General features: G+C 48.6%; 1 protein-coding gene across 1 annotated transcript in view; it reads left to right on the plus strand.

Annotated features, from left to right (window-relative positions):
* Positions 1–12,939, plus strand: part of LOC116835220 (uncharacterized) — a 249,478-nt gene that overhangs the window by 182,702 nt on the left and 53,837 nt on the right. Inside the window, exons 22-25 of the mRNA XM_075060693.1 lie at positions 977–1,030; positions 3,954–3,998; positions 5,744–5,797; positions 10,548–10,655. Of these exons, the coding sequence (XP_074916794.1) occupies positions 977–1,030; positions 3,954–3,998; positions 5,744–5,797; positions 10,548–10,655 (261 nt within the window). The remainder of the gene's footprint in view (positions 1–976; positions 1,031–3,953; positions 3,999–5,743; positions 5,798–10,547; positions 10,656–12,939) is intronic.

Here is a 12,939-nt window from a genome sequence, read left to right on the forward strand (position 1 = left end):
TAACCCAAAAAGGAAGAAGGGCCAGAAACTCGATCAAGTCAGCTAGGAACTTTTGCTGCTGTTATTGATTTTAAGTGGAAAGTTTTCAGTTCCTACGGTGATGGGCAGACATATAGAACTCTGATGTATGTAGCACAGGCATATATCCTATGGAGTGATTCCATTTTTAGCTATTTCCAGTTCATTTGTCTGAGCTGCAGGCTCCAACTCACAGTCAAAAGAGAGAGAGAGAGACCCTTAGAGCTTGAATTTTCACACTTAGATCTGGCACAATCCTGAAACCTTGGGGAGGAGGGGGAGGGTTCTGTTGTTTTTCTCCTCCCACATTTATTGTTGACTTGGTCACTGGCCATTAACTGCCATAAAGGTTAGAGCATGACTACAGGTGTAGAAAAGGATGGAGTCTGATGGATAAGCAGAGACATTGGTGGTAATTGGTAAATGCAGAGTTGCGTGATTAGTTGCAGGTCTTGGGTGATCCTCTGATCAGTTAGAAGAGGCTGCCTTATGAACAGTAGAGTATCCTCCCTTTGCTCCCATTGGAATGAATGTGACTAATAGTCATTCAGAAAAACAGTGTGTATTGATAGCCCATTCATGGCCAAAATGGGTCCTTGGCATCTCCTTTCCCATAGCTACTGTGGCCAAGTGCCCTGTATGTGCCGAGTGAAGAGTCTGGCACCTGGGAGTCTTCCCTATGGAGTGGGAAGTGTACAGAATTCATTAAACTTTTGATATCAAATCAAGAAATCTCTCTGTTGGGAGATTCACGATCCCCACTCCCCCCATTCCTTCTTCCTTAGAAATGGGATTTCATTTGTCACCCACCCTCCACCATTTTTCCCTCCTGCTGTCACTCAGTTTGGATTTCTCTGGTTTGCCTGTTGCCTTTTAATAACACTCAGCCTTGATGAGTTAATTAAAACATGGTAGCCTTGTCATGAAGCCGTTTTTATAGGGTTATTTCTGGTTGCAGGGAGCAGACGGTCCTGCTGGACTAAGGGGAGAGCATGGTCAAGAAGGCCCCATGGTAAGTCTGTGTGGATGTATCTTTCCATGCCCCAGCTCATTATGGGTGAGGGTGGGAGTGGAGGGGCTTTGAGCATGGTGAATTCTTTATGCCATATTGCTCCAATTCATAAACTGAACAGGTACATTGCATTGGAGTGAATAATGAGGGAAATCCACTGGGTCTTTCCCTTAGCTCTGTTTTTCTTTCTGGAGTCCAACTGCTACCAATGGTAGGACACCATAGACCATTTGAGATCCCGCCCACTGCACAAACAAGACAAAGCCAAGCTATCTTTCTTTCCCCCTGTGCGTTCATTGAATCATATGCATTTATCTGCACGCGTGGCTGGGCCTCTGCCCTGTTAGGAAATAGGCTAGATATAAGATGGGAGCAGGGGCAGCTCCAGGCCCCAGCACGCCAAGCGCGTACTTGGGGCGGCAAGCCACGGGGAGCACTTTGCCGGTCACCATAGGGGCGGCAGGCAGGGTGCCTTCGACAGCTTGCCTGCGGGAGGTCCACTGGTCCCGCGGTTTCAGTGGACCTCCCGCAGGCACAGTTGCGGGACCAGTGGACCCTCCGCAGGCAAGCCACCGAACGCAGGCTGCCTGCCATGCTTGCGACAGCGAAATGCCGAGAGCTGCCCCTGAATGGGAGAGTAAGGGCTCTGCACATGGCAGCCCTCATATGATACTGCTGCAGCATCATAGTCCCCAAGCTGGACATACTGGGAATGCCTGTGCGTGCACTGGAGAAGCTCCCGCCTACTAGAGGAACACTGTTGCCAAAGCTAAGCCCAGGTGACCTAGGGAGATTTCTGGGGAAATCCAGAGTCTGAGCCCTGGGGCAGTCCGCCCTGACTGGGAGGGGCTTAACTCCTTGTGGTCTCTTTTCAGCAGGAAAGACTAAGGACTGGTCGTTGTCAGTGCCTTCCCTACACTGATGAATTCTTAAAAGTAGCTCTCCATGGCTTTCCTGCACACCACCCATCTGCCAGAACAGCTCTTGCTGCTGACTTGCTTAAAGCCCCTAACACGCTTATAGTCTTTCACCAATTCACGCAACCAGAGCGCTTCTTGCTCTCCGCTTAGTAGTATGGTTGGGGTGCAGTCGTGGACCATACTGGGGCCATGTCTCAGTGTGGGGGCATTCCCATAAGGCTTTTGCTTCTGATATTGACATCCTAAAGAGCCAATTGGATTGTAAGTTTTCCTCATGGAGGCATGTAAAACCGGAGGGTTGGGGGGCACTTGAAGATAATAAGCAAGAAACAGGATTCTTCTAAGCTGTGTCTCAGTGGCTGCTGGAAATCTGGGCAGCAGGGAGGTAGCTCTGGTAGGAACCAGATTAGAAAGATGGTCTTGTGGATTGGGTGCTGGAGTGGGACCCAGCGCTAGTATACCCTGTGTCTCAGTTGCCTATCTGTAATATGGAAATAATGCTTCCCTTTGCGGACATAGTGAGGCTCAAATCCATGAATGAGGGTGAAGCTCTGGTGATGGTAGTGAGTGGCCACATAAGTACCTAGAGAGATGGCATTAGTATGCCCTTTTGGTGTGACTGGGGTGTCTAAAAGCCACCCCAAATGGCCAATTACCTAGACAGATATGCCCAGCCCAGATCATAGCATCTCCAGGGAGCAAACTCAGCAGAGCACGTGTACCTGGAACCAGCTCACGTGGGTGTTTAACACCGATTTTTTTTTTTTTTAAACAACCCTCTTTAGGGTTGCTGGTAATTTCCCTTAGCCAGCGAGAACGGTGAGGTGGTGTTTAGAGAGCCATTTCCCTCCTGTTTCTCCTCTCTGTTCTCACTGGAGCAAAGCGTGCACTTGACAGGCATCTGCACCGAAGAACAGTGCAAATGCTTAGCCCAGGTAAAAGGATGGCTACCTGTACTAACAGCAGTTTCCCCATGTTTTTAACTTGTTCTCTCTCCTTCCCTGGGAGTAACAGTGTAGCTGACCCATTAAATGAAACTGGGCTTAACTCAACTCTCCTGGTCCAGTCCAGGTGCTCCCTCTTTGGGCCGACAAAGAGGGCAGCAGGGCAGCACCTGGGACTGGGGGAGAGACTGTGACAGAGACTCAGTCTGAGCAGACTGGTTCAGTCAGGTAGGACACGAGACGAGAGCTGGCAGAGAGAGAAGGTGGTTCCTGGGGGAAGGTTGAAGGTAGGGGAGCAGCAAGGGGAGTTTGCTGCTGGTGTCCCTGAGCCAGGGGTGAAGGGAGGAGGAGCAGCAGCAGCAGAGGGAGATGCCTGCTGGCTCTGAGCTTGAGGACCAGAGCCAAGGGCTGGAGAGGGTGGGAGGAAGGGAGGGGTGCTGTGGAAGGGTTTACCTGCTGGTGTCTCCTTGCTGGCGAGTTGGACCCAGAGGAATATGAGAGTACCACCGGAGCAAGGGATGGCTTTAGCAGAGAGGCTGTGGGTGTTCCTGCTGGGATGAGCAGGTTGCACCCCAGAAGGAAGGGCTGGGCTGCCTGCCCTGGCAGAGGGACAGAGGAATGACAAAGTGTCTGGTACCAGGGTACGGTGAGAACAAAGCCGAGTTTTAAAGACTGTAGGCGCTGGGGTGGGGGTGTGTGATGTGAACTGTGTCTTGGGACTTCTGGTTCTGGACATTTGCACCAAGTTTTATTAATAAACTATGATGGCCTAGAAGATAATCCTCCATGGAGTTACTGGGGACTCAAAAGGGAAACTGAGGTGAGGGATCACTTGCAGGCTGTCCTAGGGCCACAAGGGGGTGCCTCTCCCTTATACCTTGCCATGGGATCATCAGCAATGACCTTCTGCAAATGAGGCTGGTATTTCTTATTGGTCATGAACTTCAGACACTTCATTTTCTGGCACATACCTTTCACCCAGGGGGAATTTGAAGGCCTGTGTGGATTTTTGTGTCCTTTTTAAATGTTGCATTGACTGTCTCTCTCTTTCTCTTTCAGGGGTTGATTGGAATGCCAGGTTCAAAGGGACTCCCAGGAGACCAGGCAAGTCACTCGGCCTTAGGGTAACCAGATAGCAAGTGTGAAAAATCGGGATGGGGTGTGTAATAGGTGCCTGTATAAGAAAAATCCCCGAATATCAGGACTGCCCCTGTAAAATTGGGACATCTGGTGAATCATAGAACCATAGGGTTAGAAGGGACTGCAAGGGTCATCTCCTCTAACCCCCTGCTGAGATGCAGGATTTGTTGTGTCTAAACCATCCAGACACAAAGCATTTATAATTGTCACACAAGATCGTTATCCTGTGGTAAGAACACACCTTTTTTCCTTGTGTAGACACGTCCTAATTATCAGGGGAGTTGGATTGTTCAAGATCTCTGAAACGTTATCCCCTCTCAGGAAGAACAGTGATACTTTTTATTCCCCTTGAATTTGAGTGTCTCAGAGCTCTCCATAAATGTTCAGACTTTTGGCCTCCCTTCCCTACATTCCTTCTCCCCCATTTAAGATATCACCCTCATTTTACAGATGGGGAAACTTTGGTACCGTTCAGCTCAGGTCACACTCAGTGAAACTGTAACAGAGCTGGGAGTCAAATCCAGCTCTCCTGCTTCCTCTTCCTGCACTTTATGCTATGTGGACAGACGGCGTTGTGCTTAGTTAGGAAGGGTGTTGGGTGTTGGAGCAAGTGAGTCTCTGGATAGAGTTTAACCAGGACATGAGTCACCAGGGTGCAAGACAGTATGTTTGCTAGTCTTGGACGTGGCCTTGGGATCTTTCGGCAAACACAAATCAGGGGTAGGCTGTGCAGCACTGAAGGTCAGTGCACTGACCTGTTACCTTTTGGAGTTCTGAGTTCTGGTCCTTCCCTACAGAAGGTCACAGATCAGAACAGATTGAGTGGCCTCCTCCTGGCTCTTGCTGTACATCACAAAAGGTCTGGCAGCATTCAAGGTAGCTGGTGCACACTGCTTGAAACAACGGTAGCAGGACTTGCTGCGTGTCAGCGTTGAGCTTTGTGTGTGGAAGATTTCCAACTGTCTGCTCATGTCATGCCCCAATTAAGAAGTGTGTGTTTGAGTTGAGGGGTAAGGGCAGGGATCCCAACATAAAGCAGAAGGGAAGTTGCTTTATTTGTTAATTGCAATGCAGGTAGTCCTTCCTTCTATCCCAAGCAAGTAATATTTGCATCAACGCCAAACTACAGGAGGTCTACTGTTGATCTCCTTGCCATCAGGGGCGACTCTAGCTTTTTTGCCGCCCCAAGCATGGCAGGTAGGCTGCCTTCGGCAGAGCCTGCAAGAGGTCTGCTGGTCCCGCAGCTTCAGCATACCCGCCACCGAATTGCCACCAAAGCCATGGGACTGACAGACCTCCCGCAGGCAAGCCGCCGAAGACTGCCTGACTGCCACCCTCACAGGGACCGGCAGGGCGCCCCCTGGGGCTTGCCGCCCCAGGCACGTGCTGGGAGCGTTGGTGCCTGGAGCCACCGCTGCTTGCCATACATTCCTCCTCCACCATTTTACAGGAGTGCTAAAGCTACCTGCAGGGGTCTAAAGTTCCCCGAGTATCTGGCACGTAGAGTCACATTGCAGCTTTCTGGTCTGGGTAGAAAGGAGACTTCCCTTCTACCTGTGGAAAGATCCATCAAGAATGAGCTTTTGATCAAAACTGGTGAAAACTTCCTTTCCGATGCTGAAAGTGGATCGCTGTGCTCCTCAGCCATGGGGAGCATCACAGTTCGGTCTCCTGAGAAGCTGCACATTTAACGTGTGCTCTTATTACAGGGTGGTGAAGGCACAGATGGAGCGAAAGGGGACATGGGAACCAAAGGAGACAAGGTACAGTAGACCCAGTGGCTGGCATCCAGAGGGTAATTTCTATCGCTTCCCCATTCCTCCCCGCTGCTTAAATGTAGCCATGTCGTCTCAGAGCATGTTTGATCTGGTTGTATTGTACTAACAATTAGATTGAGTTCTCTGCTGGCACTTTAAGAATAAACAATTAGAATCACTAGGCACCTTTATTCTAGCACCCTTCTTGACAGGGTGAGTCTCTGCTCCTTGTACACAGCAGCCTCCCTAGAAGGAGGTTTGTATAAAGAAGATCCCACCATGCCAGGAAAGTTACTCTAGCAGTCACTTGCTGAAATTCTGGACCCCCTTTCTTAACATTCGTATAGGTAGCATTGCCAATGTCAAATGATCGAAACTCATGAGTCAGGGCCCTCAAAATCATGATCAGCTAAAAATCTTGATTTTTTGTTTGTTTAAAGTTGGGTTCTTTTTATTTGAGTTCTGATTCATGAGCCTTTAGGAATCAGTGTTTTAAGCTTTTTCCATGGGCATGAGTGCTAGATGCTTACTCCCCCCCAGTTTTCTTATTAAATGGAAACTGTAATCACATGACTCCAAAAGATGGGGCTTTAAGCCCCAATATTGTAAGGCTTATTATAAAATCATGAGCGTTGGCAATGCTGCATAGAGAGCTAAGTTAGCCGACCCCCATCTGGGAGCCCAGGCCCACAGCAATGGGCTTAGTCTGGTTCCCTTTGCAATAGAGGGTGGACCAGATGTGGGAGGGCCACACAAGATGTACGCCTCAGTACAGAGCTAATTTTTTCTAGGAGCCCCCTAGAATGGAGTGGGTGGGGCATAAGAAGGACAGAGAGGGGCCAGAAGATCTGCCGTTGCCCAGATACTCCTGTCCTTCATCCTCCTCCAACACAGTGTTCTCAGCACTGCAGCTCAGATCTGGGAGGATTCCTTCCACTATGGCTCTCCTGTGCCTCTGCCCAGTCTAGCTAGTCCCCTCTGGTATTGGATTAAGTTCTCATCGAGGTGCAGTGTTTAATAAGAGACTTGACAGCGGGTGAAGTTTCCCTGGCGAAGACGTGGCTGCAGGGAAAGACAAGCTGTGAGCTGAAGGTCATGAGAGAACCATTAATAGTGCCTCTTGCTTTGCCAGTGGAATTGGATATCCCTGGGCACTGTCTCCTGAGCTCCTTGCTGCAGCGAGGAGGGGCTCTTGCTCCCAGCTGGATGTAGAACAGGCTCAGGGTTCTCCAGCCCTTTGTACTTCTCCTGTTAGCATGAAGCAATGTGTGTTTAGTGACATGGAAACACATCACATGTCAGAATAAGGATTATGGAAGGTAAAGTACCAATGGCAAAAACCATCCCTGAGCTGGGCCCAGAGAGAACCAGTCTCTCCCTCAAACAAGAGGCCAAACACACAGAGGACGAGACTTGGGGGAAATTGCCCAAATGGCCAAAGATGAACCTGACTCAAATAGAAAAGATTCTGCCCTGACTGAGCCTGGAAGACCAGGCTGAGAGGGGCTCTGGCAGAGCACAGACAAGGGAATTCCATAGATCCATCTATCTAGATATTTACATGGGCCCATCACCACAGTGTCAACACCTCACGGTCACTGGGAGATCTGGCAGCCTCATCCCTGTTGTGCAGGTGGGGAACTGAGGCACAGGGTCAACTGACTTGCCCATGGTCACACAGGAAACGCTGTGGCTGAGCTGGGATTTGAAGCCAGGTCCCTTGAATCCCAGTCCAGCACCATATCCATTAAGATGCCCTTCCTGCCAGAGAATGGATCTGTGACCTGAAAATGTCCTGCCCTTGTCCTCAATCAGATGGGACTGTCGGCGGGAAGGAATGGATCACCTACCTGACCTCAGCTAGCTTGGCAGGTCAGAGGTGGGGAGCGGTCACTCAGATATCTGGGGCCTGGTATATTCTCCCTTAGGCCCTTGAAAACAGAGGATTCCTCCACTCCTAATTTCATGGTTGATGCTTTGCCTTCAAAGCAGAGGCCTTGCTGTAAAAGCAATGGCTTGTGTATTTGCTCTAGTGTCCTGTGTGTAGCGATTCTGTGGGGTCTATCCTGAAAGAGAGCTAACTGGGGAAACTGGAGCACTGCACCCCAGAGCATAGGTGCTAGAACTAGGGGTTCTGGTGCGCTCCCTGGATTGAAGTGGTTTCCATTATATCCAGGGTTTACAGTTTGGGTCAATGACTCTCAGCACCCCACTATTCAAATTGTGCCCCAGAATAGCACTCACAGATCAAACAGAGAATACTAAGAACATAAGAACAGCCACACTGGGTCAGATCAAAGTCCATTTAGCCCAGTATCCTGTCCTCTGACAGTGGCCAATGCCAGGTGCCCCAGAGGGAATGAACAGAACAGGTGATCATCAAGTGATCCATTCCCTGTTGCTCATTCTCAGCTTCTGACAAACTGAGGTTAGGGCACCATCCCTGCCCATCCCGGCTAATAACCATTGATGGACTTGTCCTCCATGAACTTATCTTGTTCTTTTTTGAACCCTGTTATAGTCTTAGCTTTCACAACATCCTCTGACAAGGAGTTCCACTGACTGACTGACCTGCATTGTGTGAAAAAATACTTTCTTTTAAACCTGATGCCTATTAATTTCATTTGGATACCCCTAGTTCTTGTGTTCTGAACGGAGGAAAAACACTTCCTTATTTACTTCCTCCACACCAGTCATGATTTTATAAACCTCAACCATCTCCCCCTTAGTTGTCTCTTTACCAAGCTAAAAGTCCCAGTCTTATTAATCTCTCCTCGTACGGAAGCTGCTCCGTGCCACTAATCATTTTCATGCCCTTTTCCAACCTTTTTCCTGTTCCAATATACAATATACCCTGGAGAAACCTGGCTTTGGCACATCAGTTACCCAGTTCCCACCTGTTGGCCTTCCAGATGCTAAGCCTGGAAACTCCTTTCCATGTAGCAGGGCAGCCAGAGAGGTGCACAGGCATGGCAGGATAGGGCGGTAGGTTATGGGAGGTTTGTGGCTGCTCATCTGGTTTAACTAATGGCCTGTCTACACTAGAGCATTGAACTGCTGCAAGGTTAAACATGAGCTGCAAATGTGTTTCTAGCCTATTCGTTCCTGCATGTCTGCACGCATTTCCTGCAACTGACCCTCTTCACCATATTTCCAGGCCTGGGTGGAGGTGTACAGGTGCAGTCTGGGCCAGGGCTTTTCATGATTTGCCCATGAGCTGTTGGCAAGTGTGTGTGTGTGTGTGTGTGGAGAATATCTCAGCCCTTTTAAAATGAAAATAGTCACAAATAATTCTTCCCCTTCCCTCAACCCGTTACTGGCCAGTGCTAAGTTTTGAGCCCTTGCTGGGTATGTGTCTCTGCCAGGGATGCACTAGGCCAGGGGTCAGCAATCTGTCAGAAGGCTGTGCCGAGTCTCATTTATTCACTCTAATGTAAGGTTTCACGTGCCAGTCATACATTTTAACGTTTTTAGAAGGTCTCTTTCTATAAGTCTATAATATATAACTAAACTATTGTTGTATGTAAAGTAATAGGTTTTAAATATTTAAGAAGCTTCATTTAAAATTAAAATAAAATGCCGAGCCCCCTGGACTGGTGGCCAGGACCCGGACAGTGTGAGTTCCACTGAAACTCAGCTCGTGTGCTGCCTTCAGCACGTGTGCCATAGGTTGTCTACCCCTGCTCTAGGCAGTGTCCAGAAAGGGAGGCGACTCCATCAGAGGGAGGGAGATCACCCCAACCCTACTTTCGCTTTAGTGGCAGAATTTTAACAGGGATTTCTTAGGAGCTCACTTCACTATATGAACATTTGGCTGGAGCTCCCGATTGTGCTGTTCTCCTCATGCCCTGGGCAGATCTTTTTAATCTGAAAAGGACATCATTTTTGGTGAGAGAAGCTGGTCCAGTGGCTAGGAGTTGGGTGATGTGGGTGCAGTTCTCTGCTCCTCCACAGACTTCCTGTGTGACCTTGGGCAAATCACTTAGTCTCTCTGTTCCTTCTCTGTACAGTGGGAATAACCACATGACCCTGCTGCACAGGGGTGTCCCGGGAATAAATACATTGAACAGTGTGAGGTGCTCAGATAACATCATAATTGGGGCCATATACATATTATAGATGGTCAAATCCTGCTCAGCCCCAAATCTTGAGGCACTCTGATGAGGTGGAGCGGCGTGTCTTGTTTGGGCTTAAACCCACTGGTCCTGGTAAGGAGACAGGATAGGGCGTGGTGTTTCTGAGGAGGACATTGTTCAGTGGTGTTGACTCTGAATCAGATGTGGGAGTGAGCTGCCAAGTTCAGAACTGGGTGTGGATCCAAAGTTCAGGGTTACTTGGATCCGGGGATTTGGTTGAGGTCTATCTAATTTCCCAGGGCTTGGGCTAGAAGGGACTTGCCAGGAATAAAGAACAGCTAGTGGTTGTGGCTGCAGGACAAGCTGGATAACAGGAGGCATGTTCTGGTGACCTTGATCAGAGAAGGGGCATTTAGGGTTAATTAAGGCTGTTTCCTTTTCCACTTTATTCTGCCACGAATGCAGCATTATGAGACTGAAGAGACCCAAAGATGATAGAAGATGGACTATCCAGAGGGGGAGAAAGGAGATGGCTGCCCTGAGGGGTAGGAGCTTAGATACTCATGCTAGTTGCTTATTACAAAGACCTCATCCGTTTTCATCTCCGTTCACACCGGTGGAAGGGCAGCAGGAGGTGCAGCCGGGTCCTCCATGATGTATTTGTATCTTATTGCTTCTAGGGAGAACATGGGCCACAGGGGATGAAAGGGCCCCTAGGAGTTCGAGGTCAAATGGGTCTGCAGGGATTTCCTGGACCCAGAGGGCCAGCTGGACGCCAAGGACATGACGTAAGGATTCTTTGCTTCTTGACATTGGTTATATGCTGTGTTGCAGCACAACATGCAAGAGAAAATATCTTTTAAGTGGTGTCCCCTCCCCACCTTCAAACATACCCGGGAGAGCAGGGTACGGTTCTTGGCTGCTTTGTCAGTGGCCAATGAGTCTACACTTATCATCCATTTACCCTTTCCCACCCTGCAACTCAGCCATGAGTATATTGTGCTTTCCCTTTTAGCACTGATTTTCTGGGAGAAGCTGGGTTCTTAGGCCTTTACGTTCTGCGGGTGCAATTTATCAGCAGTTCTATGCACGAGTGGTCTAACAACATGGACAGCGGGTTGATATCAATTGTCCAAACCTGGGCCCTGAGGTACGCACTGAAATAGCATTTGAGATTCAGTGCATCGTCCTGCAGGGCAATCTTGGTGCAGGTGTGAATTATAGGCCCCAAGCAGGTATCTGATTCCATGTTAAAATGAATCCGAAGGTCACATTTCCCAAGCAGCAGGTGGAGAATTGCTCTAGAGGCAGGCGTGTATTTAGGAACCTCATCTCAGCTCTCACTGAGTTTACAGTTCTGCTGAGCCATTGCCTGGGCTTGGTGTAAGCGGGTTGCTGAACACGCTTCCTGCCTCTCAGAAGAAAAGACCCAGACTAGAATCGTTGCCGTGCCTTGGCTCCAAATGCTTCAGCTTCCCCATTTCCCCACTCCTTTCCCTTGACTGACTGTAACCCTTGATCCCATCCCACAGCATACAGTCTTCTGGGAATCTCAGCTGCCTTCCTCCTTGCGCCTCTCTCCCTCTGGATTAAACCCTGGCATTCTGCCCTGCCCAGACTCCTTGTAGCTGACTCTTCCTGAGACGGTGCAAATATTTCCATGCGCTACAGTTCAGAAAGTTGCATCTCTCCAACTGACCCAACTTTTTGCTCTCAACAAGTCGTCATGAAAAACTCACGATGCATGAGCTCCCTCTAATGGTGAAGCGCCATGTGCTTTAAAGACACGTATACTCTGCTTATTGCCATTTTCATGTTGTCTGACTAATGCAAATGTCACTTTCCATAGTGAATGATAAATCTCATCTGCCATAAGTTTCCTACCCTAGAAGAAATGCCGAGGAGAGTTTATTTACTGTCTTCCTCGCTATCGTTACTATCAAACTGCTGTGAGAAGTTGAACATATATCCTATTATTTCTCTCTAATCAAGTTGCATCTTCGTGGGGAGAAACTTAAAATGAGAAATGAAGGGGTACACATGCACAAATAGAGATGCTACCTTGCTCTTAAACCCTGCAAAGAGGTACTTAATCCATTGGCAGAGTGGATTCAGTATCAGATAATGGGCCAGGTAGAAATTAAGGGCCAAATTCTCAGCAGGTGTAAATTGGCACAGGTCCACAGGACTTGACATTAATGGACCTGGGCCAGTGCACACTAGCAGAGATGTGATCCTAATTGCCCTGGAATTGTCCCGTAGCAGTCTATGTAGATGATTCTAAATTAGACAATTGAGAGAGCGACTGCCAATGCAGCTTGGTGCAAAATTGTGGCCAAAGGCAGGAGCTCAATGGATTTCCAATGTGTTTTTTTGCAGTGAAATTGCCCTTAATAATATCCTTGTGGGAGTCTCGCTGGTTGTTTCTCCAGATCAGACCTGCTCACCACTTTACAAGTATTTGGAGATTGTGCAGTTTGCAGATTGTTCTTTCTAACTGCCAGCTCTTCAAACCGAAGCTGAGATCAGGGAGTGAAGCTCTCTGCTTCTTCCACCACTGAAAATAAAGATGCTACCATTGGAATTTTGTTAGCAATGAAGAAGGCAGAGATTACCAGACCAGCTCAAAGCAGGGCTCGTCTAGTTCAGGCACCTGTCTCCAGTTAGTTACACCTGGCCAGGTGGAACCCTCCTTAGCTTGTGAGACCCAAGAGGGTCAAAGCTTGAGGTGCTGCAAGAAGGAAGCTGATTTAAAAAACGCTTTCTCATGCAGTGCAGATTTCAGTGCCGAGTCTCAGGGCAGGACGGATGCAGCAGGAAGCTGAATATTTTAACATAGAATTAGATCCTTGCTGATCTTTATCTTTGCATGTTCAAAAACACAAGAAAGATGAGAGAAGGGGCTTGTTGTTTCCCATTTGCCTTTCCAGGAGTAAGATAGCACGCTGTCTGAGAATAATGCTATCTCATTCGGGCCCTGGAGTTTGGCCTCCTACAAGCCCTGCTTAGGCATTCACTGGTCAGATTGGATGCATTCTGAGAGAAGGATAACTCAGCAGAAATCCTCTCCCT

The sequence above is a fragment of the Chelonoidis abingdonii genome, chromosome 24 (assembly GCF_003597395.2).
Source record: "Chelonoidis abingdonii isolate Lonesome George chromosome 24, CheloAbing_2.0, whole genome shotgun sequence".
Lineage (NCBI taxonomy): Eukaryota > Metazoa > Chordata > Testudines > Testudinidae > Chelonoidis > Chelonoidis abingdonii.